At 39.5% G+C, this 27273-nt stretch overlaps 1 protein-coding gene across 1 annotated transcript; it reads left to right on the top strand.

The window, feature by feature from the left end:
• The first annotated feature begins 13274 nt into the window (after positions 1-13274).
• On the top strand, positions 13275-16791 carry LOC149173188 (uncharacterized). Its single transcript, XM_089426600.1, has 6 exons — positions 13275-14289; positions 14447-14541; positions 14634-15121; positions 15244-15325; positions 15559-15981; positions 16351-16791. Exons 1-6 carry the CDS (start codon positions 13275-13277, stop codon positions 16789-16791), a joined length of 2544 nt encoding a protein of 847 aa, XP_089282726.1.
• Positions 16792-27273: the final 10482 nt, after the last annotated feature.

The raw sequence follows: 27273 nt of genomic DNA, 5'->3' as shown, positions 1-27273 counted from the left end.
GGCCCGATGAGGGCAATCTCTTGTAAAATTATCCTCTTCACAAATAAGACAAGGATATCGAGGTTTGCGCTTTTCGTCATTGATTTCTGAATTTTCTGTTTTCTCCTTTGGAGTTTTGTCTGCTTTATTCTTCTTCTTACCTTTCTTTTTCCCACCGGATTTTGATTTAGCCGTAGATGACTCTACAGCGTAAATATCAGTGGAAACTTCAGCAGAAGATTCTCTTGTCAGGGAGTCTGGTAAGGTTATAATAGGAGAAGAATTCTTTGAGGATTTCTTCTTGCTTTTAGTGTTCACCGTACCAATCATGCCATCAGCGGCATGAGACCTCGAAGGAGCAGCAGCGATTTGATTCGACTTAGGAAGATCTAGGATCTTTTCATATAACGTACCTGACTGAGTGTAAACTAAGTCAAGGTACTGCGCTTGAGCAATCACTTGCTCCTCAGTAACTACTCCGGCCTTAGCTACGTCTTCAGTAATCTTCAGTAACAATGATTTAACAAACCATTCAGCTAAGATTTGGTCCGGGATAAAAACTTTCACTAATCGTCTTCGACGTCTCCATTCATGAATATGATTGGAAATATAAGTGGACGTCGATTGTTTTAATGAAGTTAGTAACTCCGTGCCATTATCATATCTGACCGGCAACTGAAAATGAGTTAAGAACGAGGTAGATAACTGGCTAAAATTATAAAAAGAGGCCCGTGGTAACTCAATGTACCACTTGGCTGCGAGACCAATGAGAGTACGCTGGAAAAGACGTAAGCGGATCGAATCATCCGAGATGGAATTAGAGGCACACCAGAGGTGGTAAGTCATCACATGATTCGACGGGTCCTCTCCAGACTTACCTTTGAACTTGGGTATGTCACTGGGCAACTTATTTGGCATTGGCGGCCAAAACGGAAGATAATTTATTGGATCGTTCGTTAGGCGCGACAAGTCTGGTAAATCCAAAGTTGCGATAAACGGTAATTGCCGATTAGGATCCCTAAAACTCTGGGTCACAAGACCAGTCCTAGGAGGAGGATATCCAGGATAACTTGGAATAGGAATCACGTTTGGGATATTGTATCCTCCCGGAAAACCAGGATTAACCGGACCGTACTGGGGTTGTTGATAAGTGTACCCAGGATACGGTTGATATTGGTAAACTGGCTGCTGGACAGCAGGCCCGTATTGGTACTGTCCCTGGTACGGTTGATAAGTGAATTGTGGTTGACTAAGGACAACCGTACTTAAACCAGGCTGTCCTACAGGCATCTGAACCGTAGTTTGAATCGTGGATCCAGACAATGGTAAAGATGTCTGAGGAGTAGTTACAGAGACAGTAGAAACCGGAGCTGTCGATACTCCAGAAGTAAGTGTGGTAGACTGAACAGATGTTGCGGTAGTTGCAGCAGTCATTTGAGATGGAGTACTAGGCGCAATAGGCCCAGACTGAGAAACTACCGAAGGTACAGAAGTTTGAACATTAGATTGGGCTGGTTGTTGGGGTGAACCAGAAACTAAAGGTTGTCCAGTTTGAGATGACAACTGTACACCTGGCTGCAACACCTATTGAACTTGCGATGGATCCCACACTATGTTCATTCCGGGGTATTGACCCATGACAGGTTGAGGATATTGAGATCCATAACCGGATTGAGGGTAGGATTGATAATTGAAAGGTACATTTCCCGTACCTTGAACATAAGATTGACCTTGGGGTGGTTGATAACCTTGACTCGAGTACTGACCTTGGGGTAGATACCCTTGAGGTAAGTACTGATACTGGGGTTGACCTTGAGGTATAAATTGATACTGAGGTTGACCTTGGGGTACATATTGAGGCTGGGGTTGACGTTGAGGAATGTATTGCACCACGGGTACATACTGTCCTTGAGGTTGCCCCACAGACGCAATTTGTGTACCTTGAGGTTGTCCCCCAGGCGGTAACTGGCCACCTTGAGGTTGAGAACTGGGAATTGAACCTGACATCATGTAAATGTCTCCTACGCCCAATGATTTATTACCATTGTTTCCAGTTAATAACCCATGTTCAATGGGTTGAGGAGATGCTCCCGCAAAAGTACCAGAAATTGACTGATACCCAGAGGGAACAGAAGGACCGCCGCACAAAAAAGATTCAGGCGATTGGGTAAACATAGACGACTAACCAGACATATTTACAGGAGTATAAATACCTCCTGGTGGATAAGGAGTACGAGGTGGAGAAAAACTTGACCCTGAGTTGTCCAAATAATTAGTTAACGAAAGACACCAAATAGTACTTCTAGGAGGACTGTAAAAAATGGATTCACGCTCCCTTAGATCAATAGTAGGTTGATATTCAGGGATAGGGATGCCTATTTCTTCTTTTGGAGCAAGTTCTTCAATAGCTATCAAACCAGAAGGAAGATTTTCGGTGATGACTCTTTCTACCCTAGGTGAATCAGGAGCACTAGAAGTTGGAGAAACAGGTTCAGATATTTCAGGTTCTTCGCCTATATCACTAGTAGATGAAAAACTACCAGCAAGCTCAGACACTACAATAGCTTCGGGATTATAACCTGTTTCTAGACATTGGTAATCAGGATGAACTACCAACGAAGGCTCTCCTTCTTCAGGTGAACCTACTTTACTGCCACTAGGAGTTACAAGGACTTTCAAACCTTCGTAATGACCCAAGACGTCTTCAGGAGGTTGGCCCCGAAGTCTACGAGACTTCCTCAACAAATCGGCCACGGTTACAATCTCAGGTGACTGGCCCCGAAGTCTACGGGACTGTCTCGGTAATTCAGCCACAGTTAAAAACTTTTAACTACTACACACGAAAACAAAGTAAAATCTCAAAGCAAACCACCTAAAGTCTCTAAAGAACCAAACAAATTCGAATCACACGCCTAAAGAATCTAGGGCGTCAAACCATACACAAACAGTAGCCTTCCGGACCGAAAACACTAGTTGGTGATGAAGCCCAACATCGCCGAATTCAGTACAGAAGTAGCGGGTGGAACAGTTACCCCGACAACCTGCTTAATGAATAGACCGGCACAAGTTCCTCCACTTTAACCGTCTCGAGTGAACTGAACCCCCCGGAAAATCCAAGTGAGTCTAGCCGACGTCTGCTCTAGGTACAGTGGGATCTTCCCTCCACCATCACCTCAGGTAGAATCCTAAAGATAATGGTCACTAAGGTCACCAACAGCAACAAATATACCTGGGGGAACAGTCTACGACCCGATAGCACGCAAGGGCAGAGTAACAAGCTCAATCCCCTTGCCGACTCCTTGACAATAATCCAAGGTTTACCGACAAGTGACACCAGGCTCCTCGACAATAATCCGAGTTTTACCGTTTGTAGTACGTGTGTATCTGGCATCTTTCCCAATGAAGGAGGATTGATCCCCTCACTGGTTCGGACACGGTCTCGTGCTTCTCCTTTAAGAGGAGCTTTCCCAGAGCATAAATGTAACAGTTGGATTTATCCTACCACAAGATGAGCTACTTGTTTGGTTTTGCTGTCTTGGAGAGTTAATTACTCTCCTACTCCAAGACACTAGCCTGATCTATATTGGTGTTTCAGAGCCCTAGTAAATAAAAAGCTACTACGTAAATTTTACTTTAAGCATTAATTTTTATGGCTTTTCTTTAGGACAAAAGGTAGTGGAGATGAAACTGATGGTGTGTAGACTCGACTCAAATCCACTAAAAAGATGCACCTAGGATGATTTATAATATTTTTCTTTTTTCAATGAATTCCCTAGCTAAGAGAATTGGAGAATGCAAAATTGATATAAAGGCAACTTTCTTGGCAATGAAAATCAAAGAAACAATCTCTTTATCTTTTCCAAAGCACACAACACATGACCACAAATTATTTCACGAAAATTCCTTTCTCTTTTCAAAGACTTCAAATGCTACTAAAACAAACTTTTCTTCAAAAGATATTTTTTGTATTTTTCCCTATATTAACAAAGCATGTAAAACTACTTAACAAAAATCAAATTTAAAAAATCTATGACAATCAAAGCAATTTCACCTAAAAGCAGATTTGATGAGAAATTTACCTAAAATAAAACCTAACGAGGCAAAAGCCTACAAAGTATGATTCCAGGATGTTTTACTCAGTTACAATTCAACCAAGGACTAGTTCATGCAGAATCATAAACCAATCATAAATAAAAATCAAAATCTTTTGTTCTTTTTCTTAAGAATGAAATTCACAGCTTTAACAAACAAGCTTTGTCGAAATTCCGCAAAGAGACAACACAAAGGTAGGTTTCTCACACAGGTGGATTTTATGAAAGGTCCGACTCCTAAGAAGACTGAAAAGACCAGGGATATCCAAGGTTTTACAACTTCTAAAGCCAAAGTCACTACAGGACCAATGCAAAAATCAAACCCTAGGGCTAGAACTTCTATGAATTTCACTAAAACCCTTGATACTAATGAAACAAGCTTAGATGAAGAATTCTGACAGGTAACCAGTGGATCTGGGCAGAAAAAACAAATTATAAACAAAATCGAAGAGGCAAAAAGGAAAAAATTGGAATTTTCTCAACTTTTGACAGGGTACGCAGGTAGCCTGCTTGCACAGGTGCGTGTACGCTCTGTGTACAAAGCGGCAGTGCGTACAAGTACGCACTGTGCTTAACTCAGAGGGTGCGTACTGCTAGCAAAACCAAGAAAAATAAAAAACTATCTTAACCCTAAGCTATTCCACCCAAATTCACAGCCAATCAGCCAAAAACCAGAAAGAAATTGACTTTTCTCAAATCAAAGTATCAAACAAAAGAGAAATCAATCAAATCCATGGATTCCCTAGCGGAGTCGCCATTTTTTCATGCGGAAAGAGTCAATTTTTGCGGAAAAAACCGACCTCCCTAGAAGCTAAGGCTTTCTAGTGACAAACAAGACAATTAAACACTATCTCTCCCTAAATATGCATTTAGAATACAAGTAACCAGGTGTTTAAAACATACCTTTAGTCCCACACTGTTTGTAGCAGTCCAGCCTCTCTGATCCGGATGAGCTCCTCCTTCTCTTCGAAACCTGCATTCACTAACAAGAAAACGATTACATAGCACCTGAATAACTCATAAAATAAAACATATTCATCATAAAGACCAAGGAGTATATGAAACAAATTATGTATAACAACTTGTTGAGAAAAATGAGCTTAATTGTATTAAGTGGAAAAAAAAGAAACCATTACAACTAGTGCCTTGGTGTTGTGCAGGTCCCTCCCAGGGTCCAGCAAGAGTTCTCCTTTACTTTGATCAGCTCACCCACTTCCAAATGAAGCTAAGAAAGGATGGGAATCTCTCCTCTCAAGCTCTATAAGGGAGTCCTAATTTCAGCAGCATCTGCCCTTAGGAATGTTCAGCTTTCAACCTCCCCTCCCTTTGGCCCAATGCCTGTATTTATAGTGCTTTGGAGGAAGTTAATCAGGTCCACCATCAATGGGATAAGCCCCTCTTTTAATGGGATAGCTCCCCTCTTGATGGGATAAGTTCCTCTTTCATAGGGATACATGAACCATCTGGAGGTGCTCAATACACGTCAAACCATCTTCTAGAATGCTCTAGATTCGACCACAAGTAACTTTTTTGGAGTAAAACTTGAGCCTTTTGACCTTTACAGGAGTACACACCCACCCCTTTACAGACAGAGCGTACAAGTACGCAGGTATTGTGAACTTGGGGTGCGTACACACAGGTAAGGTTAAGAGAAACTGCGTACCCAGAGTTATATAGATTTTTAAAGACTTTCTCTCTTTCTTGGAGTTTGACATGAGGAGCAGAGGTATGAGACCTGCCAAGGAGGATAGTATGAGAGTTGATGGAGCCATACTCACTGTAAATAGTCATGGTGACAAATTTTAGTGTAATAGGGAGGATGCCTGGTAGCAACTCCATCCTCTGGACCACCCAGATTGGACTACCCTCAAAAATGAAATGCAAGGGGCAGGGCTAATAAAGGTAGCAGATTACTGGAAACTTCAAACAGTGCCCACAACCTGGCAAAAATGGCTAGCCAAAGATCAATGGCCAACCCAAAACAACAATGGAAACATCGAACAACTCCTTCAGCAGCTAGAACAGCGCAGAATCCTCACCTCAACCAGGGAAGACATCCTGCGATGGGGAAACAATTCAAAAGGAACTTTCAATCTAAAGGAAGCATATAAAATTAGCGCTGCTTCACCAGACTGGCAACCGGACCCCAGATGGCACGCCCTATGGAACAGAGGCAATTGGCCCAAAATAACTCTGTTCTCCTGGCTCGTCATGCACAACAGAGCGCTCACATGGAACAATCTACAGCGACGGGGCTTCATCGGACCCTCTAGATGCGCCCTTTGCGAGAATGAAAATGAAACGCTCAACCACATTCTCAATACATGCCCCATAGCCTGCGCGCTGTGGGATGATATGGCTTTTATCTTCAGGCAAACCGACAGAAATAGAGACTCGATCGGTCTTACCTTGAGCAATTGGCGAATAACCATGTCCAACAATAATCTGATCAACAGAGCATGGAACCTTATTCCGGGAGCTGTGGTCTGGATCCTATGGAAAGAGCGCAATGCTCGAATATTTAAAAACTCTGCGATGACAGTGGACAGGTTAATGGAAAAATCAAGGCAGTTAATAACAGAAACAATCCACGCCATGGACATAAAGCAGCAAGAGGGGAACCTGTCTCCAAAGGACCATAGGATTATCCAACTCCTCAAACTCCAAGCCCGGACTAATCACACAGGCAGGAACCAGACCACGCAAGCGGTGAAGCGGGACAAATGGGGAACACCGCCATTTCCAGCGTTCAAACTAAACTTCGATGGCGCGTCAAAGCAAAACCCGGGAAAAGCCGGGTACGACGGAGCAATCAGGGACCATCTGGGGAACATCCAGCTCATCTACCATGGCAATCTGGGAAATAACACCAATAACGCTGCAGAACTGATTGCTCTCATCAAAGGCATCACCCTGGCTGACCAATACAAATTCCTACCCCTGATAGTGGAAGGAGACTCGGAGATAATCATCAAGATGATGAGGAAACTTCAAAATGGCAAGCAGGTGGACAAGATCACACCCAGCTGGAGGCTCTCGGCAATTCTGAAGGATCTGCAAGTCCATCTCACCAACATTCAAGGCATCACCTTTCAAGCAGTCAGAAGAACTGCAAACAAGTTGGCCGACACCATAGCCAATGCGGGCGTTCAGTCCAACGGTGAAGACTATCATATCCTCTGGCAAGACCTGAAGGAGGGGGAACTCAGAGAGAAATGCTATACCATAAACAGGGCAGACCAGCAAGCTTAGCGAAAGCCAGGTTACGTGGATTCTTCCAAATATCCTTTCACTGACATCTATCTAAGCTGTAAGAGATCCACACAAAAAAAAAGAGAGAGGAGAGAATGAAAGCAGAGACTAGACCTGCTAGCTTTTCAAAGGCAGACACAGGGAGGTCCCATCGACTCCCACTCTGCATCATGTATTCTATTTGTATTTTATTAATTTAAAGCCTCGCTGAACCTTACCAAAAAAAAAAATGCATCTAGTGCAACAAATATTCTTCCCTCTCTCATCCCTCCATCTATATCTATATCTCCCTCCATCTCTCTTTCGTTGTCTCTCTATCTCACTCCCAAACATACACACTCTCTCTCCATCTCTTCCTTTTCACTCCCCCCCTCTCTCTCCACTTTTCTCTTTGTATGTACTTTTTATTCCCTCCCTTTCTCCCCTTCCAAATCCTTCTGTTTTTCCTCCCTCTCTCCTCCTCTCTCTCAAGTCATATATCTCCCTTTCTCTCCCAACTCCCTCTCTCTCCCCCCATCTCTCTCTCTCTCCAACCGTGTCATTATCTCCCTCCCTCTCTCCTTCTCTCTCCCCCTCTCTCCCCCCTCCATCTTTGGGTCTCCCTCTCTCTCTCTTACCCTTCTCTCCTTCTCTCACTCTTATCATTTTCTTTATCTTTATTCCTCCTCTCCCATGTCCTTCAATTTATCTCCTTCAATGCAAGTAATCAAATAGGATTAGAAATCACCATCTACACTGAAATCAATGCATCTAGTGCAAGAATTCTTCTTCCCTCTCTCCCCCCTCCATCTATATCTATATCTCCCTCCATCTCTCCTTCTTTGTCTCTCTAACTCACCCACTCCCCAAACACACATGCTTTCTCCCTCCATATCTATCTATCTCTCCCTCTCTCTATCTCTCTCTTCTTCCCTCTCTTCACCTTCCATCTATATATATCTATCTCTCTTTGTTTATACTTTTTCTCTCTATATCACCCCAAAACATACACACTCTTTCTCCATATTTATCTATCTCTCCCTCCCTCTTCCTCTCCTTCTCTCTCTTTCTTCTCCTTCTCTCCCTCTCTCCCCCCTTCTATCTCTCTTCTATCTTTCTCTCCTCTCTTCCACTCTCTCCATATCCCTCATCACTCCCTCTCTATTTCTCCACATTTCTCTCTCGGTGTCTTTCTTCTTATCTCCCTCTTTCTCTCCCTTCTGTTCTCCTTTTCTCTCTCACATCCGAGCTCTCTTCCTTCCTCTCTCTCCATTTCTCTCATGCCTCCTTCTGTCTCTCCCCCTTATCTCTTTGTCTTTGTATCTCTTTCTCAACCTTCCAACTCTATCATTATCTCTCATTCTCTCCCCATCTTCTCTCTATCTCTCCTTCTTTATCTCTTTATCTCACCCCCAAATATATACACTCTCTCTCCATCTCTCACTTGTCACTCCCTCTCTCTCTCTCCACTTTTCTCTCTCTATGTGATTCTTCTTCCCTACCTCTCTTTCCTTCCAACTGTATTTCTCTATCCCTCCCTCTCTCCTCCTTTCTCTCAAGTCCTCTCTCATCCTTCCTCTCTCTCCCTTTCTCTCCCTTCCTCTCACTCCCTCTATCACTCCACCTCTATCACTTTGTCTTTGTTCTTCCCTCCCATATATATCTAGAGTTAATATATATCATGATATATTATAATATAACAAATTTAATATTACATTAAATTTAATATTGTATTAATCCTAAGTTATTAAATTTATAATAGTAATCTTATAATATATTAATATTAATGTTAGATTTAATGATATTTTTAGATAGGATGATGACAAAATTTTCAAATATTACAACTTTGGCATGGAAATAGTTATGTCTTTAGATATTTTAATATATCCATAGAATATGGTTTTCCTTTATTCATTCATTTTACAAATATTTAATTAAAATAAATATTAAAAGGTTTTGGAGCAAGATTATCGATTCTTTGTGTTGCAATAACCTTTTCACTTTATTTTAAGAAATGGTATTGACTCTAGTAAAGAGTAAATATGTTTAAAATTGTATTCAAATTCAACATATATCATAAAATAACTATAATTGTATTACAATAGAATTATCTTATATTTTTAATAGTTATTTTATCATATACGTTGAATTTGAGTTGAGAGTTGCCTCTATAAGGTTATACGAGAATGTAATTACCAAGTTAAATAGCAATGACGGGTGGTCGAAAGATATTAAGTGTAATATCGAAGTTAAACAATGTTGCCCCCTCTCCCCTACCCTATTTGGCATTTACATCAACAAGCTAGAAGGGTGTTTATAGGAAGCAGAATGTGCTGGCACGATCTTAGCTGGGATAGTCATCATCCTTCTTCTCTACGCTTACGATATTGTTCTTCTAGCAAGGTGCCCATGTGATCTTGATAAGCAACTTATACTTCTTAAGGATCTATGCTCTACCATGGGTATGATTGTTAACACTAACAAAAAAAAAGTTATGATTATCAAATCCAAGAAGGACACTTACGCTAATTTTATGTATGACAATAGTAATTTGGAGGAAGTGTCTTCCTACAAGTACCTAGGAATTGATATTAATCACAAGCTCAACTGGAACTATAGCATTGAGAAAAGCATTAATGGGGGATGGAAAGCTTATTTTGGTCTTGAAAATAATTATAAAACGGAAAACCTCATAATGTGGGATAGAAAGAAGTTCCTCTTTGAAACCTTAGTCACACCAGTTATCTTATATGGATGTGAGGTTTGGGGTTGTAACATCTCTAGAGAATCCTGGAGAAAGATTGAGCAAATCCAAAAGCGTTTTATAACGTATAACCTCAAAGTTAAAAGCAACACACCCTATCGTATTCTCCTTATAGAAGTTGGTCTTTCCCCTGTAGAGAGCCTAGCTATGACTAGGCTTCTGTTGTACAAGCACAAACTCAATAACATAGGAGACCATAGACTTCCTAAGCTAGCTTTAAATTCTAGCCAAAACCACCTAAGGCTCAAATGAGGTTGGTATAAAGACACCAGGGCCTGGTTAAACCATTGGGAGATCGACGAGAATGTTGCATTTAAAAACATTAATAACATTAAAAATATTGTTACTTCTAAGTTCAAAGAAAAAATGTTGTGTGAGAAAGATTTAGCAGTTAAAAGAAAATTAAGATATTATAAGGAGGTCATCAACCCCACTCTAGAAGATCAAAAGTATCTCTCTGTTTTAAGTAGCTCAGAGAAGAAAATTAATATAGCCAAGATCAGAATGAACTCTCATGAGCTCCATAGTGAAACGGGTCATTGGGCAGTTCATAAAATACCATGGATGGAAAGGTTCTACCATCTCTGTGAGAATACGAACATCAAGGATGAAAATCACTTCCTCTTAGAGTGCCCCGCGTACAACAAGCTTTTTGAGCATAGGAATAAAATCTTAAATCAAACTAAATAATTCATTTCTTTAGGTCCAATAGACCAAAGTTTGGTCTCAGTGGACATTAACCACCATCACCACCACTACCACCACCATCATCATCATCATCATCAAACATTTAATATATATATATATATATATCTATATATATATATATATATATATATATTTATATATATTTATATTTATATTTATATATATTTATATATATATATATATATATATATATATATATATATATATATATATATATATATTTATATTTATTTATATTTATATTTATATTTATATTTATATATATATATCTATATATATATATTTATATATATATTTTTAAATTTTTATTTCCTTTAATATGAGCAAAAATTCATTTTTGATGATGAATGGACACACTTACACATCATACTAAGATATAGAATAAAAAATTATTAGTCAATTTTTTATATAGATAAATTATAAAAAAAAAAAGATTTAAAATGTAAAATATTTAGTTTTCCATTTTTAATTATGTATTATTATTTTTTTAATAAATAAATAATTCTATTTTTTTTAATTCAAAGTCTTCTTTAAACTAATAAGAAGTTTGTTATAACATGGATTGTTAAAAACTTGAATACCCTTTTACTTGCAATAATTAGATCTATGAAACCGCTCTCGCGCTACGGCCCTGACCTAGCCGTCGCACTTCTCCTGCGCCCTCTGCCCGCCGCGGAGGGTCTATTCCTTCTGATCGCAGAGACCTCGTCTTGCGCCCGTGTGGTTGCTACACCCCAGCGCTCAGTCCTGAGGCGCCCCTCAGAGAACATGGATCCCAACAAGGGCTCGGCCCCCCCTCCTTCGAAGGTTCTAGAATTCAAAGCACTGGTTGAAGCATGCCCGAAGAGAGTCCCAACGATGGCTCATCAAAAGTTTATCAAGAGAATGGACAAGATCCCCTTAGTTGCCCTTTCTGAAGAAGAGACATGTAAAGCAACACTGAATCTAGTAGAGAGAGGCCTCATCGGCCAGTTCACGGGCCTCTGGCCTTCACCAAAGTCAGTAGAAAATTGGACTCAAAGAAACTGGAGCCCCCTGATTAAAGAGGGTGTGAAAAGCTACTTTGTCGAGAAAGGATACTTTATCTTTGTGTTTGAAAACCCGGAAGACAGAAGCTTAATCTTTAGAAATGGCCCATATTTTATGGGACCGCAGGGCCTATATCTGAATAAATGGTCCCCAGACTTCGACCCCTCCCAAGACGTCCCCTCCGCAGTCCCAGTATGGGTGAGACTTCCCCACTTGCCTCTCCACTGCTGGAATCAAAATTCCCTTGAAAACATCGGCAATGCACTAGGTAAATACATTGACAAAGTTGCAAGGAAAGATCAGTATTCATGCGCTCGAATATGTGTGGAAGTCGATCTGGAGGAGGGGTTACCGGAAGAAATCAAACTTACAGTTGTAGGTTGGGTGCATATCCAAGAACTGGACTACGAATAGCTCCCATTCAAATGCAGACATTGCCACGATAACGGACACTTTTCAAAGTATTGCAAGAAGAAGGCAGAAGAGCAAACAGACAAACAAAAAGAGGAACAATGGACCCTAGTCCAGAAAACAACACATCCAAAAAAAGGTCCTAGCAAAGGAAAAACAACAGGGATGCCAAGCAGTTCCAAGCGCATCCAAGAAGAGGAAGCAAACGTACAAGGGACAACAAGCATACAGATCAACCCAACAGACCCGGAGTAAGAAAACCAGGTGCATGCAGAAAGCACCCCTCCAAGCAAAGAAGGAGAGAAAGAAAAGCAGGTCGAAGCCTCACAGGGCAGCCCGTCCAACCCTTCTTATGCAGAAGTTACAAGGAAAAAAACAATAGAAAGTTCAGGATCTTCGGAGGATGAAGCCTACGAGCGTCCTACGAAAAGAGTTGGAAGAAAATCCCGTAAAGAAATGAGAGAAGAAGAGGCCGAAAGACTTAAAACCCAAGGGAGCCAAGCCACAATAGAAATGTCCATTGGGCGAAATATCAGGCCGAGACCTTCCAAGGGAGGTCCAACCCCTCCACTAAGTAAATAATGAAGGTCGTCTCTTGGAATTGCAGAGGACTGGGGAGCCTTACAAAATTAGAAGTAGTCAAGCATCTACTTATAGCTGAACCCTCAGACATCCTCATGCTCCAAGAGACCAAAATTGAAGGGCATTCCCTTCTAGAAATCGGCAGGCTAAAATGGAATAAAAATACAGGCAAGGCAGTAAGCGCAAGGGGTACCTCCGGAGGACTGGCTACTCTTTGGTCAGATAGCACATTCCAGCTCAATAATTGTCAAGAAACCTAGCATTGGATATACACTGAATTGACGCACAAAGTTAGTAAGTTGACTGTCTCTCTCTTCAATTTGTATGTTCCAGTAAATTATGTAGAAAAAAAAGAATTTTGGTACTCTCTATCATCTTATCTAGAACAACATTCCCCAAATAATATTATCATAGCAGGAGATTTAAATATAGTTTTGAAGCCAAAGGAGAAGAGGGGAGGCACCAGTTTCAGAGACTCCATGCTGGCCACGGTGGAGGAGCTCGTTCAGAACTGGGATCTCTTAGACTTCCCTCCAGTCCATGGGCTGTATACATGGTCGAATAATCGTGTTGGGCCGGAACAAATCTCCGCCCGGCTGGACAGATTTCTGATCCAAAGCGCCCTTGTGATGAACAAAAAGATTGCCAACACAAAAATCCTGCCCAAATTGACTTCGGATCATAAGCCAATACAGCTTCTATTGGAAGACGAAGAAGATCTGGGCCCCATTCCCTTTCAATTCAGCCCTCTATGGATCGATAAACCAGGTTTTATTGAGACAGTGAAAGTTGCATGGGTCAAACCCATCACAGGCTCCCCTAGCTACATCTGGGAACAGAAGTTGAAGGCTACGAAATATGCGCTAAAGGAGTGGATAAAAAAGCCAGACCCCAATCCAACCAACCAGAGAAAAGAGGCAGTTCAGAGGTTGCATTCAATGCAAACGGAAATGGAGATCAAAGATATTACAGCAGAACTTCTGGATGAGGAAGTCAAAGCACAACGATCCACCTACCAGGCCTTCCGAACTGAAGAAGAATACTGGAGATTAAAGTCCAGAAGTTTATGGTTAAAGTCAGGGGACCAGAACACTTCTTACTTCCACAGACAATACAGAGCTAGATTGTCCCGGAACCATATAGCGGAGATTAAAACCTTGGAGGGACATGTCTGCAAAGGCTTCGATCAGGTGAAAGGCGCTGCTGAAGCACACTTCAGGAATCTATACAACAAAGGAATTCAAGGTGATGAAGAGGAAGTCTATGACTTTCTATCTAATATTCCCCATCTAGTTAATGCAGATGAAAACACAGCCCTTTGCAGACCCATCACAAATGAGGAGGTTATCAAAGTAATCTGGTCAATGGAAGCTGATAAAGCCCCTGGGCTTGACGGATTCACAATCCATTTTTATCAGTCTTGTTCGGAAGTTATCAAATCTGATCTCCTCAAAATGATCAGAGGTTTTATGAGAAAAGCTAAGATAGGAGGAGGTATCAACTCCACCTATCTAGCTTTAATCCCCAAGGAAACTAATCCAGTCACCTTTGCAAGATTCAGGCCTATCTCACTGTGTAACGCTTCTTACAAAATCATAGCCAAACTCCTATCAAATCAACTCAATCCACTCCTCAAAAATTTGATTTCCAGCACTCAAGGTGGATTCGTGGAAGGAAGATATATTATGGACAATGTCATCCAAGTTCAGGAGACCATCCATTCAAGAAAATAGTGGGGCGAGAAAGGTATGTTGATCAAACTCGATATGGCGAATGCATTCGATAGAGTAAATCATTTGTTCCTATGCAAAGTCTTGCTTTCTTTTGGTTTTTCTCAGCATTTTGTCCAGCTCATTAAAGCATGCATAGAATCCTCGTGGATTACCCCTCTCATCAATGGTCGTCCAACCAACTTCTTCCAAGCTCAGAGAGGTCTCAGGCAGGGATGCCCACTCTCTCCCTTCCTATATATCCTCATGGCCGACTCTCTCAGCAGAAAGCTAGCAGCTGAAAAAACCGTTGGCTCCCTCCCGGGGCTCAAACCTTCTAATGTAGCAACTTCTCTAAACCATGCCCTCTTCGCGGACGATTCTCTGCTCCTCGGAGGCGTTTCCACCAGAATAGCGAAAGCCTTCGACAATGTGCTGAAAAGTTACTGCAGGGTGACTGGTGCTCTTATCAACGAGAGCAAAAGCGAAATATACAGTTGGAATACTGAACAACAAGAGATCACCAATATCTCGAAGATCCTCGGATTCAAAGGTCAAGCCAAATGGGACAGCTTCAGATATCTTGGTCTTCCCATTTCCTCAGGGGTGAACAAGAGGTCTCTATGGACTCATATAATCAGCAAAATCAAATCCAAAATCACTGCCTGGGGAGGATATTGGCTAAGGCGGTAAATCCATTCTAATAAAATCTTAGCTGTCAGCTATGCCCATTTATCAGGCAACGTTTCTTGTTGCCCCCAAACATGTCACGGATCAGATTACCACCCTCCTCAGGAATTTCCTATGGCAAGGCGGGAAAGGTAACAATAAAAAGATGCATTTAGTGAACTGGGACACGGTTAAGAGGCCAATTGATGAGGGCGGACTTCAAATTCGGGACCCCTCCCTAGTCAACAAATCGTTGGGCGGCAAGCTATTGTGGAAAATAATCAGCGACCCCTCCCATCCAATTAGCACAATTTTACACTCAAAATACACAGATAAAGAAGCGCTAAGCAAAATGCAACTGTAGTCTACAACGTCCTATTCGCAGGTATGGAGGCTCTGTTGTAAGAGCAGCGAGTTCTTCAAAAAACACATGTACAGAATTCCCGGAAATGGTAAGTCCACTCACTTATGGAAAGATCGCATTATGGGAAAAGAACCGTTGGAAGAAAGAGAGGATATCGCTGAGCTCAGAAATTGGCTGCAACGAGCAGGAGTAAATAGAGTCTACGATCTGGCAAGCTGGGACAACCGTGGAGAATGGATAAGATGGGACTTCCATGGAGTCCCAGAGCACCTAAGAGACCAATCGATTCAGCTCGAGAACCTGCTCGAAGATGCCACCCCAGTCAGCAGAGTCAAAAAGGATAGATGGGGATGGGGAAAGTCTGGAGTATACACCTCAGCTGAGGGTTACAGGACTCTTCAAGGACACAAGAACAACCACCATTCTCCCGCCTTCTGGAAGCAGGTTTGGGAGCCGTTAGCTCTCCCAAAAATAAATTTTTTCTTTTGGACCTTGGTACACAACAAGTTATTGACAGGGGACAATCTGGCAAAAAGGAAGTTTGAAGGGCCTCACAGATGCGCACTCTGCAGATGTCATTTAGAAACTGCCCAACACTTGTTTATAGACTGCGCCTTTGCCAAGGAGGTATGGGGGCTTCTTCTCCATGATTTTAAGATCTCTCTCCCTCAGCAAACCTCTGTCCCGGATTTATTTGCGACTTGGAGTTCCAGCTACCCCAAAAGCATCCCTCCCAAGTCCTTTTGGCGCAGAATATGGATAGCGCTGCCCAAATTTGTATGTTGGCAACTGTGGTTAACTAGAAATCAACAGATATTCAAAGATGTGCAGCACTCCCCGTCTCAAGTTGCCGCAAAAGCTAAGGCCCTTCTATTGGAAGCGGCTCAACAACAATATTTCAAGGAAGACTCCTTGCTCAGGCCGGAAGAAAAGAGGTGGCTTGCCCTGGAACCGCATCCCCGAAAGTATAGAATCTCTCCCCTGAAAGCAAACCCAGATTGGAGAAAAAGAGAGACTGATGACATCTTTCAAAGCTGGTGGAGGACCCAAAATCTAACAACTATTTTCTTTGATGGAGCGTCTAAAGGGAATCCTGGAGCTGCAGGCGCTGGTGGGATTATATACTTCACGGAAGGGCTCCCCACTATTTATTTTGCTTGGGGCCTTGGCGAGAAAACAAACAATCAAGCAGAGATTCTGGGGCTGCTTAAGGCATACCACATTGCCAGAGAGAAAAGAGCCAAAGATATCTAAGTTTTTGGAGACTCAGAAATTTTAATCAAAAAACTAATCAGTGAGGAATATTTCAACAATGCTGGGCTGAACAAAATCTTGGACAGATTGAAGATGGTCCTACAGATTTTTTATTCATATAAACTTTATCATATTCTCAGGAATTCTAACAAGGAAGCAGACCGCATGGCGAACTTAGGCAGCACTCTCATGAAATGGATCTTAAACGTAAATGGGGAAAGTTTTTATCATAATTTGTGAAACTGCCTCTCTCCAAAGGCAACAAAAGTAGGATTACAACCATGTATGCAGCGCTACCTCGGCAAAGTCCCTCTCTATTTTTAACATATAAATAAAATTCACAACCGTTTTAGTTAAAAAAAAAAATAAGAAGTTTGTTATAATTTTATTTTATTAATAAAAAATATATTTTTGGTTATTTTAATTTATATTATGGAAATTTAAATGGTTTAAATTGAAAAAAAAGTTATAATAAAATTTTTCTTCACTAAATTTAAAAATAAATAAATTAACTCATTAAAAATAATTGAGTTTATATATGGATTAACTCACTCATTTTATTGGATCTGGAGGGAACCACGAAAGGTTGGAACATAGCTCTGCAACTTTCAATGGCGACCACTCCTTTATAACTAGCAAGGACCTTCCCCCAGGCTCGCAACAAATCCGTTGAGGGAGTTCGCAGGCTGGTAGGCATCCCCTCTCATCTGGAAAACGAATCACGTCTGGAAGAGGTACCATTACTGTTTTTTCATTCATAAAAAGGGTTTCATTTGTCACAACCACACCTGCAAGCTCCTGGACTCCTCAGCAGGAACAATGCCCACTAGTTTACTTTTCCTGGGCATGAACCATGACCTTTCTTGCCACTGAACGGTAAGATGGTGGCTTGGGCTCCTGGCTCGCAGAGCAATGACCTGGACATATCACATCCTGTCTGGCCAGCGACACTCCCTGGAAACAGATCCGCCACCAACATGCCGATGCGAGAGTGGAAAATGGAAGAGGGGCATACAGTGTCCTGGTTCACAACTGGACTAGGGAAAACTTGTGCAAATGTAAGGGGGCCAACTACAGTAGACCAAAAAAATCTTGGCGTAGTGACTGAGTACTTAAAAAATGACCCTCATAAACCAAATCTGGAGGCATCAAGAAGCGAACAAAATATAAAAATCTAGGGTGCATTGGGTTTTGTAGAGAAATCGCCCAAATCAACAGACCGTGGCTCCAATATGGTTGTTTCAAAATGCATGGGTGAAGATCTATTACAAATATTCATCAAAAAGATAGGGCGCAACCATCATTGCATGAGGCTCGGAAAGGCGCTGAATATTCAAGAGTTAAAGAAGGAAATTCATAACCAACTCGGGACACCCACCAAATACCAAAACTTGATATTCTCAGGACGTAGTCTACAAGACCTCCATACACTACAAGAATATTTTATCAGCAATGATTCAACCATTTTTCCTAATCTGAGACTGTGTGGAGGATGCAATTGAAACAGCTCAAAAAATACAGGCTTCTTTCGAGACACAGTCAAGGGAAAAGAAAAAATGCAGCACAAATCAGCACCAGCACCAAAGCTACCAGGCCCCTATATAGTGGAACAAAAACTGGAATCCCCAATGCTCCAAGTAACTCTAACAGAGGTAACTGATCTACACACTGAACTATCCAAAAATTCTATCATTTGTATATTTAATGGATTCTGGCCAAAATACAATGCTCTGAATCAATGGATTTACTCCACACGGTCACCAAACTATGATATACACCTATGCTCAAAAGGATTTTTCATAGTTAGCTTCAACACAGAACAAGATCGCGACAGTATTATCAATCAGGGGCCATGGTTTTGGGGCAATGATGGCCTCTTCATCACTCCCTGGTTTGTTGAATTTGATGCAAATACTATGAAAATTTCAACAATGCTTGTTTCAGTGAGGCTCCATAACCTACCTCTACACTTTTGGCATCACAAAGATTTAACAGCCATTGGGAATTCCTTGGGGAAATTCCTAAAAATTGATCAAGATAGAGTTAGCAGGGGAATCTTCACATTTTCTAGAATATGTGTAGAATTGGACCTGAGCCAGGGACTGCCTGATCACATCACACTGAACTACAACAATACACTAAGGACTCAATCGCTCGATTATGAGAACACTGCATTCAGATGTCACGATTTCATGCAAATAGGACACCTCTAATACAACTGCCCATTAACCAGAAAGGACCCCAAAGGAAATAAGAAACAACAACAAAAAACCCAAAGGGTGGAAAAATACCAACCTAATGGAAGAAGAGGACATGTAGATAGAACCTACAGGGAACCAATCAGAATCTGATATATATTCGGGACAGAAATATACTCAGGAAGAAGATAACCCAAATTCTCATCAGGGGCCAAACAATATACAACAGCATCAAGAACCTCAGCTGGAAGTAAGTGGCATAAAAAGAACTCATGGATCTGAAGGATCAGAATCTGACAAGGAACTTCCAATGAACACAGTGTAAAACCAGCTGGCCATAATTACACCCTCTCCCGACTTGGAGGGTTGGTGAAGGGTGGAGAAGAATAAGGGCATAAAAGCATAGGCTTGCTGATTTTTATTTTTCTGTTTAATTGCAATTTTGTCCCCTACATGGACAGCCATCTGCATATGCTTTAAGCATCTACAACATGTAATTTTTTTATATGAATAAAATTACGTCTTTTTCCAAAAAAAAAAACAGCAACAAACAAACAAACTCAATCATTTTACTAAAATTAAAAATATAAATACATATTATGCTTAAATTAAATTAAGAGTTACCTGAGTTTATATATTGATTAACTCAATCATTTTATTAAATTTAAAAATATAAATACATACTATTCTTATGCTTAAATTAAGAGCTAGATGACATTTTTTTGATGTTGCATTTTAATTTAGAGATGTTTATAACTATTTAATGCATCAAAATATGGTGTATTTTTGCTTGATTGATTAATTATTAATTTTTTTTTTATAATAATAGAGAAATTATATTAAGCAAAAATGGTGTCTAGACCAACAAAATTATACTATAGATATAAATTCGAGGTTCTTGACGGCCTTTCGCTTTAAAAGACTTATTTTTAGTATGAGGGGAATTGTTTATTTGTGTATTTTCTAATTTTGATCATCATTTTAGTATGAGGTGAATTGTTTATTTGTGTATTTTCTAATTGAAAAGTTTTCTTTTGTCTCTATTACATCTTGAATAGGAATAGAATTGTCTTTAATGTGACTTTTTGGACTTTCCAGTGCCAGAATCCAGTGGAAAAATTTGAGGTGAAATCTTGATTTGTGTTATTTAAACTAGTTTTTTGACTCTATATATGGATTGAGCACCTTGGAAAACCCCTAAGGCACTTCGATTGCACAGGATTACCAAGCTTGTGATTTTAATAAATTCTTGCGAGATTTTAGAGAAATTTTACTGGAAAAACCCACCGTAAAAGCTTCCAAAAAATCATACTAAAGACAACTCCAATAGGAATGTCATTACAATTAGTTTAGGATCATTAACCACCTAATTTAGGTTAAGGATGGTTGGAGTTACTGAGTTGGTAAATAATAATTGGACTATATCACTATGGTCCTGGTAAGTTGTCAAAAATGTTAGTATTTACTCTTTGAGATGATTGACATTCATTTAAATTTCATTACTTTGGTTGTCATGTATATTCATAATATTGATTATAGAGTTGAGTTTTTGGAGAAGTTTGTGATCATTTTGATCACAAAACTTCTTTTAAAGCGAAAAGAGATAAAATTTCTTGAGATGCGTATCTCTTTTAAAGTGAAAAGAGATTTGATCCCTCTTGGCACTTGGTAGATTTGGATTTAAGAAAGTGAAAGCAGGTTTGATCCCTCTAGGCACTTGGTAGATTTGAATTTAAGATGGATCTAAGTTGTTGAACTATTAGTTATAATTAATTATAAATATAAATACTAATTCCATGTTTTTTTTTATGGATTTAAGATGGATCTAGGTTCATTTAATTATTTGTTATAATTAATTATAATTATAAATATAAATATAAATACTAATTCCATGTTTTTTTTTTACCAAGTCAAAATGTTAAAGATTACAACAACTCTACCATCTTGGGATTAAATGTTTACATAGGACTTAAGTTTACATATGAACCTCAAATATAAAGAAATTTTTTAACAAAAAGGTAATCATGGACAAAATATAATATTATAGTAATCATGGATAAAATATAATATTATAGCATTATATGTTACCCAATATTTATTACCCTCCCACCCAATAAAAATGGCCAAGGGGAATACCAATTAAAACGTAAAATGTAATATTATTGTCCGGGTGGGGGGAAATATACTAATTAAAATTTATTATTATTACATTATACCTAATATTTAAAGTCCTCGGCCTAAATATTACATTTTACTCAATTTTTCTACTCACTCTTGCGGATTTTATAGTTGATTTGTTTACTTTTAAACTTCAAATATAAAGAAAAATTACAATATGAAGGGAAATATTCAGTAAAATGTAATATTATAGTATTATATTTACCCAATATAATCTAGTAAAAAGTGGATGGAGGTAGACAGAAATATTAGATAAAATTACATTTTACCTAATATCTACTCCATCACCTGGCCTCCCCCCAACTCACTTTCATAGTTAGCTTATTCATTTCTAAACTTACCATCCTAGATCTATAGAATCATTATTACACATAAATTAAGAGAATATATTAGAAATATTATATTAAAGTAATTATTAAAGAAGTCATTAGAATGAACAAGAATTTATTATTATATACGTTGCGCAGTCTTGTTTAACCCTACTCTTCTTAAAACCACCTTCCAAAAAAACCGAATATCCTCCGGGAGTGCAATGAGTAAGTCAAGTCATTTCTGGTTGGCCACATGCATCTATAGCCCTAGACCTCCCTTTGCTGGCCACATGCATCGATAGATCCAGACCTCCCTTTGCTCTCCATGGTGACGTAGGCAACATGGGAGTTGACTCTAAATCATGTCCATGTAGTAGCTGTATCAAACAATGTCCAAACTACTCATATTCTCATGCACAACATAGGGATACATAATAACATAAATCCACTCTCATAAATTATATATTATTATCTTCTCATATTCCTAGTCTTGCAATTGGATCAACTACCTAAAATTGGAGGGTAGATTTTATTAAAAACATCTGAATAACTTTGAACGAATCCCCAACAATACAATAATTCGAACTCTGGTCCTAATTCGAACTCTGGTTTTGAACTACTCACATGCTTCTCTCATTCGAGAGAAGGACCACCCTTACAAGGATTCCTTCTTTGATGTATTCTCTTGTCTCATGACTCTTGCTAATGCATACAATCGAAGAACCCTTACAAGGATTCCTTGTTTGATGTATTCTCTCATTTCATGACTCTTGCTAATGCATACAATCGAAACTCTCAGGTCTTACAAGGATGTTTGATGTATTCTCTTGTCTCATGAATCTTGCTAATGCATACAATTGAAACTCTCGGGATCCACTATCTGGAACCCTACATATCTTAAAATAATGAATCTAACTAAAAACCTTGAGGTTGTAACTCTAAACCCTAAGATCTATGACATAATTAATGTTGTTGGGGTAGGCATAGCATTGTAAGTGACAGGTTCTCATGGTCGAGTGAAGGGTTCTGAACAACAAATGAAATGCAGAGCTCTCGAGATTATACACATTATGTATTCATCCATACAATGATAGAAACAAAGCATACAAAAATATGTAGGGCCACTGAACAGATCAATACAAATGCCGAGAGAATAAACCCATAATTTTCTTTTTAGCTTTATAGGCTACATGGATTCAATGCCATCATTTTCTATAGCTAATTATGTATCTAAATATAACATCAAGCTAATATGGATTTGGGCTAGTTAATTTCCCCCTTAAATAGGTTATATTCCACTCAATACCATGGGTCAATACAATGGACTTTTAATACCAGGGTCATTAACTACGTTTTACCTAATATTTCCCCCATCTCCTCCCCTCACCCCATCTCACTTTCATAGCTAATATTATTCATTTCTAAACTTACCATTTTAGATCCATCACAACTCTATAGAATCATTGTTACACATAAATTAAGAGAATATATTATAGATATTATATTAAAGTGATTATCAAAGAATCCATTAGAATGAGCAAGCAGCTATTATTATGTACGTTGCATGGTCCTTCTTAACCCTGCTCTTCTTAAAAACAACTTCATAAATCAACGAATAGCCTCTAAGAGCATGATGAATAAGTCAGGCCATTTTTGGTAGGCCACATGCATCTATAGCCCTTGATCCTCTCTTCACTCGCGATATTCATGTGGGCAACGCCGGAGCTGACTCCAAACCTCTTCCATGCAATAACTACATCAAACAATGTACAAACTACTCATATTCTCATGCACAATGTAAGGACACACAATAACATAAATCCACTCTCAGTAATTATATATTATTATCTCCCATATTCCTTGCCTTGTCACTGAATCAACTATGTAAAATTGGAGGGTAGATTTTATTAAAAACATCTGAATAACCTTGAATGAATCCCCAACAATACAACAATTTGAACTTTGGTTTTGAACTGCTCACGTGTTACTCTCAGCCAAGGGAAGGAAAACCCTTACAAGGATGTTTTATGTATTCTCCCATCTCAGTCCTCTTTCTACTACATATAATCGAAGCTCTCAGGCTTGATTCTTTGCCTAAGACCCTACATGTCTTAAAATAATGAATCCAGCTAGAAATTGTAACACCCTCCTCCCACATTTACCTAAGTAATCGGCTAATCGAGGGGAACATGCGATGAAGAGTTACTATGATATGATTCCACTTCGTATGTATCAGTTAAGGAAGGGGAATTGATGAACACAACCAACCTAAGCTTCTACACAAGCAACAAAACCCCCAAGAGCCATGAAACCCATCTAGGTGACCAACCTGTTATCACAAAATCACTACTGAGGGCTGCAACCAAGCAAGATTTCATGTAACTATTTCAACCTATCTTTAGACCAAAGATTAGCCTCTTTGATCAGAGAGGGCTCTCTCACAAACTCTTGATAAAATCCTTCAAACAATAGATGGCTAACTCTTTATTTATTCATGAAAGCAAAGCTGGTTGGAAACACATCAAACTGGTTCTCATTGGGCTATGGAGTCTATTATATTAAGTAAACAAGGAAAACATGGTCATCTCATGGAAATCAAGGCTCTTTGCATTACATGTCAAACATACTCCACCAAAACATAGCTTGCTGAATACACAGGAAGTCAGAGCATATGATTATGAATTCTGAGTGATTGCATTACAACAAGACTATAAAATAACATAAAGTATAGAACACCATCATTATATTTGAACATGACAATCCATCGAGAATCTTGAGAAGAGAATAACACTGTTTTACTATTACTGTCAAAAAGGTCTTACAATGGCCCAAAACAACTCTGTTTTTCTATAGAATATCCAACCCTTTTTACATCCTATATTGATCCATATATAGGCAAGCAAACTCCATCACCTCGAGCTTCCTCCTCCAGCATGAGGGGAGCCTCGAAGGTGGCTATTAACTATTCCTACATGCTATTTAATTAATGCATTTATTACAAAGTGCTGAACTGTAATTGCACACAATCCTAATCAAACTAGAACACTAATTCCTTTCTCCTCGTATGCTTGATGCTTTTCTGGCTCTTGACACATGTCCTTTTGCTGGTTGGATCTAGATGGCTGAGCTACGGATACAATGAATGCTGACTTTGGATGCTTGAAAGCGTTGATGGCTCTTTAATGGACCAAAAGATGTGCTCCTATTTTAACGGCCTCTGTCTCCCATTTTCCTTCATCATTTAAATACCACGCTCCAAACTCTTTAAACCTTTAATGACAACGCATAATCACCATATGCCATATAATCTGGATGCTTTGTAGACCAAACAGGTGTACCAACCGAACATTCTGGTAACCCTACCAATAGCTCGGTCATAAAGTGCCTTTGAGAAAACTTTAACATAAGACAAAATTTCACCTTTTCCTTGAATACTTACACCTGGCACCTTTTTAAACATCTGAATGGCTTTATATAATCTTCATACTAGCCTCGAGTCATCCCTTTAAGATTCGCTGACCTCAGCATCAATCTCAAATTTTTCACATAAACAGTCATCTACAGCAGTTTCGTAGCGCGCTACGAAACTGCTGTAGGTAATCAAAACTAAGCATATGAACCTTAAAGCAACAATGACTGAACTCTGTGATTTCTTCAGCTATTTTACACAGGTGTAAGGACTTCAAAAAGTTTCAAAATGATGACAGCCAAAATTTACCAAAATTTGGAAGGCAAATTTCCCCTTGGATCAATTAGCTAGTTTGCCTAGCTTTCTCTTCAAGCTGCTAACTTCTTCCTTTAATGCTTTGATTTCTGATCTCAGGCTCATGTTCATATTTCTGACATTTTTGGCTTGTTTGATGGCTGAAACCGTCCAGGTGTACACCTCAGCCACTGCATCTACCTGACTAGCAAAGCTTTTGCTACCTTTTCATTACAGCTACGAAACTGTTATTCTGCCTGAAAAATAGCTCTTGGGACAGAGCTCATAGCTTCTCACAGAAAATGAATTTGGAAAAACTAAAGGAGGTTTTTGTAAACCAACCCGTTCTTAACAAAAACCTCTTTTGGTTTTTTGAAAAACTACTCCAGCTGCCCAGAATCGAGCCTTGAAAAAGATGTGTGAAACAGGAAATTAAAAACTGCATCTACAGCAGTTTTGTAGCGCAACTTTAGTCATTCGATTCTCTCAGCTCGTAACGGATTTGAGGAAACTGAAAGAGGTTTTTCTAGTTCAGTATGTTAGGAATAAAAGCCTCTTTCAATTTTCGAAAATACACTTTCATCTGCTCTAAATACCTCCTGGAAGTTGACAACTTAAAACAGAGAAATATGCCTTGTTTCAATATCATGATGACAGGACCTTGAGTCAATACATGAAGCCTTAATGTAAACATTTGTTACAATATCATCTGCTAGTTCAGTGCCAACAGTCAAAACTCAAGTTTGCTTCACGTTGTCTTGGAGAGAGAAAGCATGTGTGCTTGAAATCATAATCATTGTAATACAATGGTGAACCTTCCAACATGCAGAGAAACTTGGGCATGTCTCAGCAATAGCACGAAGTGATGATGGCACCAAATGGTGGAAAGAAGACCACTCCTACTCAAGCCTAGGAGAAATTGAAGCAAAATCATGTGTCTGAGTTGTGAAGATCTCATTGCCAGCCACTTGAATGAGTCGTTGCAATCGATGCTTGTCCTTCAAAAACCGTTGCCAAAACAGAATTGCACAAAAATTTGCCATAAGAGTCTTTGTATGATATGAAGAACCAACAGATCCATTAGCATCATTATAATAGCTGTCCACATATTTATTGAACAAAGATTGCTGCCCAAATGGCTGTATGATAGGCATTGGTCATGCATCCATCAATAAACCAATTATTTCACCCTCTCTAAGAAACCCACACTGACCAAACTGATGACAAGCATACATGTAGGAGCTTGAGAACATGCCACCTGTAAAATGCATCCACCCCAGAGCTATTTTGCATGACAGTTGCTATGGATTCGAACAAATCCCCAATTTCGTAGCGCAGCCAGTGCAAAATATGGATTATGCGCTACGAAATCACCTAGAAGATGTTGCGCTGCGAAACTGTCTTCAAGCTAGTCTGAGAAATTTTGGCATTAGAATTTTTAGTGATAACAGTGGCTCCACTTGGGATAGTGTGCCCTTGTGGTACACTAAGAACATGCAGCTCCAGTGCCTTATAGAATTTATTTGACAAACAAAAACTTGCTTGACCAACATGACTGTAGGAGAAAGAAAGCTACATCTACTGAAAAAGAAAAATACTCAATTAACCTTGAGCTTATTTGCATTTACCTACCTACCTACCCTAACGGCTGCAAGCTCCACTTGTAGCTCAAGCAACATGATATTTCCAATAAAGCCAATCAATTGTCTTTTCTGATATGGGAGGCTCCTGACTGCATTCAACCTCAACATAACCATGGTAGTGGGATGACCAACTCAACTCATAATATACTTGATCTTCATAATGCAAATGAAAATGAAAGACCGGAGTGCAAAGCTTGTCCATATATTCACTTACAGGGTCCAAGAAGACATGGTTATGTTGATGATCATCATAATATTCCACATCTTTAGACAACTGATTCGCAACCACACAAGGTTCTTTTGATGTGCTATCCAGCTGCTTTTCTGAATCATTCCAATAAACAATGGAATTTTCCTCACTATTATGATTATTATTTGGAGTAAGCTGCTGCAAGGAATTACAAAATTGAGCAAGCTTTTCCTCTGCCTGAGGGTCATAGAAAATTTCC

This window comes from Pinus tabuliformis, chromosome 4_2 (assembly GCF_031772625.1).
Source record: "Pinus tabuliformis cultivar Carrire ecotype Pingquan chromosome 4_2, CPIR1, whole genome shotgun sequence".
Lineage (NCBI taxonomy): Eukaryota > Viridiplantae > Streptophyta > Pinopsida > Pinales > Pinaceae > Pinus > Pinus tabuliformis.
Note: the sequence above shows the minus strand (reverse complement) of the source record. Positions and strands in the feature narration are given on the sequence as shown.

Excerpts from the sequence above, each read along its gene's own strand:
- LOC149173188 (XM_089426600.1), top strand. The coding sequence starts at position 13,275 with ATGCTGGCCACGGTGGAGGAGCTCGTTCAGAACTGGGATCTCTTAGAC. Across the intron at positions 14,542-14,633 it reads AAAATAGTGGGGCGAGAAAG|CATTTTGTCCAGCTCATTAA; the intron begins GTATGTTGATCA and ends GGTTTTTCTCAG. Across the intron at positions 15,122-15,243 it reads TCCTCAGGGGTGAACAAGAG|GCAACGTTTCTTGTTGCCCC; the intron begins GTCTCTATGGAC and ends CCCATTTATCAG.